Source organism: Engraulis encrasicolus, chromosome 14 (assembly GCF_034702125.1).
Source record: "Engraulis encrasicolus isolate BLACKSEA-1 chromosome 14, IST_EnEncr_1.0, whole genome shotgun sequence".
Taxonomy (NCBI): Eukaryota; Metazoa; Chordata; class Actinopteri; order Clupeiformes; family Engraulidae; genus Engraulis; species Engraulis encrasicolus.
In genome coordinates, this window is record NC_085870.1 from 46,796,701 (window position 1) to 46,803,677 (window position 6,977).

A 6,977-nucleotide genomic window follows, 5' to 3' on the forward strand; every position below is an offset into this window, starting at 1 on the left:
TTTGTGCTGTTACTCTGCCATTATTGGAATTCATTGTCACGCTGCCTAATTTCTGTACATGGATCTTGGACTGCCTACGTACTGATTACTGGACTGTGTTTATGAAGATTATTGATCATTGAAGACTTCCTAAGTTTTGTATTTACCAAGCTGTGATTTCATGCGTGACCTCCTGAGTTTTGTATTCTACCTAAGTCCTTTGTTGATGAATTGAAGATTTTTGTTGAAGTAAAGAACCTGAACCACATCTGCAACTGTGCTCTTATTTCCAGTCTGACACTATGGTAACTCACAACCAACTCCACTCCACTGCACTCGACTCACCGGGGCTGGTTTTGCTGTGCATGCTGCCCCGCTTGCGGAGGGGGGACTTGGGCTTGCCCTTCCCCGAGGACGGGGCGTCTCCGGCGGAGGCCGACATGTCCCTGCTGCTGCTGCTCTTGTGGCGGCCGGCGGCGAGTGAGCCAGTGCAGCAGAGCGAGCGGCGCGAACACTGCCCCAGCCAGAGGCGGAGGGAGAGGGAGAGGAAGGGAGGAGGAGGAGGAGTAGCGGCAGTCGAAGAAGGAGGGAGACGAGAAAGAGGAGGAGTGAGAGTGCGGAAGAGAGAGCCGGGACGAGACAGAGGAAGGACAGAAGGCGGAGCAGGCGAAAGAGGAGGAGGACGAGAGCCAACCGGTTGGTGGTGGTGGCAGAGGAGGCTGGGACTGGGGCTGAGGGGGTACCCAGGGGGAGTGCTATTGAGGTGGGGAAGGCTGGACCACTGGCTCCCTGGATGCTGCTGCTGGTGCTGATGCTGATGCCGATGCTGATGCTGCGCTCCTCTGGAGGTGAATCCCTGACTCCTCCTCCCTACCTCCGTCATCATGAGGCCGGCTGAAGAGGAGGAGGAGGAGGAGGAGGAGGAGGAGGAGGAGGAGGAGGAGGAGGAGGAGGACGAGGACGACCAGTAGTGGTGAGGTTGCTGATAATGGGGAGGGGGAGGTGGGTAGGACAGCCCCAGGATTCCCCCATACTCCCTGCCGTGACCACGCCTCCCCTGTTGCCACAGTAACCGCGGCCCAGGCTGTCGGAAGACGCTGAGAGTAGCAATGGTGTTGGTGGTGGGGGCTAACATTGCTACTACAAGGAACGAGGGAAGGGTGCAAGAGGGTCTGGCGTTGGGGTGGGGTGGGGGGGCTAGCTAAGGGAGAGTAGCTCAGCGTAGAGACGTAACCAAATGGAAGAGACACGTGAAGCTCCAGGCTAGCGGCTGCCGAGATGGCTTGCAGGTGTCCCAGGCACCACCATGTCACCGGCAGTAGCAGGGGGGAGAGAAGAGGAGAGGAGAGGAGAGGAGAGGGGAGCAGAGGAGAAGAGAAGAGAAGAGAGAGGAGCAAAGGAGAGCAGAGGAGAGGAGGAGAGAGGAGAGGAGAGAAGAGCAGAGCAGAGGAGAGCAGAAGAGAGGAGAAGACAAGAGAAGAGAAGAGAGAAGAGGAGAGCAGAGAAGAGTAGAGGAGAGGGAGAGGAGAGCAGAAGAGAGCAGAGGAGAGGAGAAGAGAGAAGAGGAGATGAGATAGAATAGGAGAGGAGAGAAGAGAAGAGGAGAGGAGAGTGAAGAAGAGTAGAGGAGAGGGAGAGGAGAGCAGACGAAAGCAGAGGAGAGGAGAAGAGAGCAGAGGAGAGGAGAGGAGAGCCACCAACAGATTACCACCAGCAGGTCACGGCTAATCCAGTGGTGAAAACAACACGCACGTGCCAGTTTACACACACAAGCAGAAAATATCCGTGAGAACGGAACACCGCAGCCAGCGTCCAGGGATAGGAAGAAAAAACTCCAGTTATGGTAAGAAAAACAGTAGGAAACAAAGCCGAAGAGTTGGACAACAGGAAACGAAAGTTGGATCGAGTGCTACCATACGTGGGGAGAGAAGTGCTCTGGGCAGAGTGACGTTATGGACTTAAGCAGACTAGCAGCGTGCACAATCAGCTTTCCTGGAAAATCTCCCAACCGAGAGAGAGAGAGATAAAGAGAGACAGAGAGAGAGAGAGAGAGAGGGAGAGGGAGAGAGAGAGCAACAGAGAGCAATAGGGAATAGAGTAGAGTGGAGGACGAGAAGAAAGCAGGCAGAGCGCAGAGCGGGGAGGTACTGTAGTATTCGGGCCAACCAGGACGGCCGATGCCTGGCATTCTGGTTTAAAAATAAAAGAGCAGCAACGACACACAGCAGAGCAGCACCAGCAGAGAGAGAGAGAGAGAGAGAGAGAGAGAGAGAGAGAGAGAGAGAGAGAGAGAGAGAGAGAGAGAGAGAGAGAGAACAGGGCCACTGTCACAGCACTGGAGACAGCAACGTACCTCCCCCTCCTCTCCCTCAGCACCCCCCCCCTCTCTCTCTCTCCCTCTTTTCCTTGCTCCCCTCAGTGAAGAGAATGGAATGCTTTGGCATTTATTCAAATGGCCATAACCACAAGTTAGCTGGCCAGCTTATCTTTAATGAAACAAGCCGCACATTTATGAAGTATTGCACCCCCCACCCCCCCAACCGTTCACCCTCCTCCCTCAGTCTCTGTTACTACTTCTCTCTCTCTCCCTCTCTGGCTCTCACTTCCCCTCTCTCTCTCTCCCTCCCCTCCCCTTCCCCCCTCTCTCCTCCCCTACCCAGGACGTGCAATGCTCTGAGGTCCCATGTCAACAGGCTGTCACCACTGCTATTGATCATACAGCAGAGGGGTGACACCCCACACACACACAAACACACACCACTAAAAACAAGCATGGATGGGGCAAGCTGTTGCCCCCATGTTGGCTAATTGGACATGGCACGACCTCAGGCCCGCACAAGAGCAGAGGTTAAAACAACAAATAAACAAATACATAAATAAATAAACAAATATGGGGTAAGGTGAGGGGATAAGGGGCTAGAAAGAGACAGTATAACCTACTTTCAGATAGAGAGTTGTTGAGGGAAGATATTAGATATCATTGGTACAACAGGCTTAGTGCCGCCGGCTATCTACTGTGGAAACATTTAGAATCATTTAGAAGGCAATTGCGAAGCCATCGTTACTATATGCCACACCAAGTTCCTCAAGAAGTCTGTTTACAAAACTTGAGTTGGCAAGTTGTAAACGGTCACAAGTGACTGGGCTGCCACCATAAGAAGACAGTTTTGTTGGCTGGTTAGGCAACACCTGATGTTGGTACACTCATGGGTGACATAGGTATTACTATAGGTGCAATAGGTAAGGCATAGTCCAAATGTTCATACCTCTGACATGTTGCTGACCTGGTACCACCAGCTGGTGTAGTATATGTGATGTTTACCTTCTTAAAAGGATATTTTAGTCTGCGTGGCCTGTAAGCTTACTGTTTGAACCTGTTATTTTGTCTTCATATTGAGTGTTCATTTTGTGTTAGCACTTTTAGAGCATTAGTCAATTAATTTTGGTTCAGTGTGATGTTAAAAAATTGGGCTAAATGCCGTCGTGCTTAAACTTGATTATGCCATCAGGGCCTAGAATACAGTACATACTTCACAGTAAATAAACCCTACAAGCCTGGGGCAAGCAAACATCTTTGCATACTTTTGCTAATCAAAGAGCGTATTCACTGGCTATACATAAAAGACCAGTGTGTTACTGTAGTCAAGTCAAGTTTTATTGTCACTTTCTTCATATGCACAAGTCATACAAAGAAAATGAAATTACATTTTCTCTCTTTACCATGCCAGGACATGTATGCAGTAGACTATCCTGTATTTCTGCTTTAGGCAGTCTACATGGGCCTACATGTGCAGGGAAGCAAGAGTAAAAGTATGTGTAAATATGGTGCATGGGTTTACTGCTATATGTCCACCACAACTGTGTCTGTTTTCATGCACCTTCTGTACTGAACCGGAATAATTGTGTATGGAACTTTATCACCTACACAAGTGCATCAGCCTAAATAATTCAGGTGCAAAGTATTGGTGACAGTCTCTGGACTGGGGCAATGTGGGTTTGGGTTGGGTGCCACGTATGATAGAGTGCCAACCAACCCACATTACTCCTGCTGACAAAGGATACCTGCAACTTTTCAATTTCCAAGACCAACTCCCTAACCATTAGACCACAGATCTATCCCAATGGTATCAACTTTGAGTCTCATTAGAGGAAAAACTACAGAAGTAGATACAAAATAACTTAATTGCTAACCAGACAATGAATGAAAGCAGATCAACAGCTACAGAAAGTGGGTCACAGGGATGACAATTTGTCATAACGCTCGGCTGGTTATGAGTTCTCCAGGCTGTTCAGTCCTTAACCTGCTGCAGTGAACTGCTTGAATCTCTTTCAAGGAATAAGCCTTGTGAACACACAATCCCAGTTGAAAGAGTCAAATTAGAAATCAGGAAAACGAAGATGTAGGCTACTAAAACTATGTATGGTGGTTTATGTATGGTGGTTAAACTGAGCAGTCTGCCTGTATCAAATCATCGAGTGTGGCCGTTTGCATGTCATCTTGTTAAGTTCTTTCAATTATTTAAACATTCATAAAAAAATGAATGGTAAAATGCTGATTTAATGGACCTCAGATTAAAAACCAAAGTGTAGCCGGTCAGCACACTGGTCAGCCTATCTGATTGGTAGTAGGCCTATGCAATGAACACCACCTAGTGGCTGTCCAAAGACATTGCAAGTTGGATTGGCCATTACATTAAGTTAATTAGTTACTAAATTGGTGTTACACAGTGGAAACGAGTGGTGTGTACAACTTTGTCTAGGTGGTTGTCAGTGTCACGGCCATGTTAACTTCGTTAAATCGTCCCCAAAGCCATGGTCGAAAAGGATTACATCAAGTCACGACAGGTGCAGGTTTGCCATTCTCGAGGCCAGGCCTAATACAAACAAAATGCGCGTGCACAGCATTCCTCTCAACCCATTTCTGACAGGGTTTATTCTTTAACTATCACGACTGGTTCTGTGCCTTTTGTCATTCAAGCATGCCGTAAGTAGCCTAAACTTTTGTGTGTCACTTTAGTTTACTGCAGGGAGCAGCAAGCTGCTGCGTCGTACCAGCCACCCAATTTACATGCCTAAATATAAAAATAAGACACATTGGGGGTTCTTCCAACCTCAACCTGCCCAAATGTTTATGGGTCTGTTTTCAAAGGAACGTTGTGCACTTCCTCTTCTGCTGTGGCAGAGGCGTGGAAGAGATTTTCCAGACTGGTTTCCTCAAATTAATTAGTTCTACATCCTCAAATTGACCGCATTATTCTTTGACTGTTCTAGGCATATGCTACTGTCTTACACAACTTTCTCCTTCAGCTGAACAACTAATAGTCGTGATAGACGTAGCGCTATACGGCGAGATTGGCCGAAAGACCCCAATATTATCCACAGCCAAATGTTTTTTTTATTTATTATTTAACTCAACATCACGCAGCCTGTCTCTGACGTTATGGTCTGAACTGGCATTAATAATCACACATTTGCTAACATAGGCTAACGTTAACCTGGGATTTCCCCCTTCATCAACGCTGCTGTCTGCTTGCAAGTTTTCCCCTGCATATTTTGTTTTCAAGTACAGTACACAATTCTTCTAAATTAAGCAGTTAAATGACACTGAACGACATCCAACTCTTTGTTACACAGAAGAAAACATCACTCACTCACCACTTGACATTGTTGAAATGACAGACCGTCACTTGCTGGGAGGATCTGAAACCGCTTCAGTCAACAAAAAGATAACGTAATATAACAGTTTCCCGCAGTTGACTAAAAAACAGGTTTCAGAAAGTTGAAGAGTTGGTCAGTAAACATTTACTAACAACCGCTATCAGCAATAGACTACTTCCAATATGTGGTGAGGGTTTATAGAGTATCCTCACGTAGGCTATAGCGTACGAACGAAGTTCAGTTCAGCGACAAGATTTATGGATTTCTGCAACTTTGCTGTATTCACAATAGTCTGTCTCTACAATGTGCGGGGGCATACCGCCACACTGCGGAAAAATGGAGTAGTTCTTCATTTGACAGTTTGCGTAAATTCAGCGCAGCTATGGAGGTCGGGAGAACCAACATGGTTTGGGCTGCTGACAGCAAAGGAGGACTTTGGCTAGCTAGTTTTTGAAATTTAGTTCTAGGCCTTTAAGGCATTTTGGTTGAACTAGTATGCACAAAATACTTTTGGAACAAAGGCCTACCGACAGACAACAGCAATTTCACCCAATTTGGTGTTTTGTGAAGAAGGCTTGATGTTCCATGTAGGCCTATTTGGATTGACCTGAAGCATGACTACTACTTCATCATCATCATCATCATCATCATCATCATCATCATCATCATCATCATCATCCATCGTCCATCATCATCATCATCCATCCATCATTAGGCCCTATCATCAACAACAATTACCGGTAGACCTACTGTATATGTATTTAAGCAGCCTAAAAATAACAGTAAATAATTCTAAAATATGTAGCCTAGGCCCTATGTAACAATAGGCTATATAAATTTACAGTAGGCCTATAATGATTTTAATATTTTTATTGGCCTAATATTGTTGCTGTTATTGTTATGATGATGAGGATGAGGATGAGGATGATGATGATGAAAGGGGTCAGTTGTCCCAGGCCGGGGAGAGAGAAGGCACAGAATTTGTTCCCTAGTTTGTATTTATTCTGTGGGGGGCCTTTCAGATGACTTTGTCCCAGGCCCTGCTAAAGCTATCAGCGGCCCTGAGTAGCAGTAGGCCTAGCCTATGTGGTTCTTGAAATAGTAGCAGTAGAAGGAGTAGTAGTATTCATCATGGTTCTGATCATTAGAACAAAATGCATGTTGCATAAAAAATGCAATGAATTGTAAATTACTAATCATTGTTCTTGATGATGATAATGATGATGATAATAACAATAACAATAATAATAAGCTAATAATAAAGATAATAATAATGATAATGATAATAATACTAGTGATAAATAAATAAAAGGATCATAATAAATATTATTGAAAATTTA

General features: G+C 45.9%; 1 protein-coding gene across 5 annotated transcripts in view; it reads right to left on the minus strand.

The window, feature by feature from the left end:
• The window catches only part of ampd2a (adenosine monophosphate deaminase 2a), a 94,432-nt gene extending 88,506 nt beyond the window's left edge, over positions 1-5,926 (minus strand). For 3 of the 5 annotated variants that reach the window (XM_063215983.1, XM_063215982.1, XM_063215980.1), the window contains exon 1: positions 325-2,216. In XM_063215983.1, the coding sequence (XP_063072053.1) occupies positions 325-1,114 (790 nt within the window). In that variant the 5' untranslated portion in view covers positions 1,115-2,216. Of the gene's footprint in view, positions 1-324; positions 2,217-5,634 lie in introns of those variants that run through there. The other 2 variants (XM_063215981.1, XM_063215984.1) reach the window with 2 other exon arrangements.
• Positions 5,927-6,977: the final 1,051 nt, after the last annotated feature.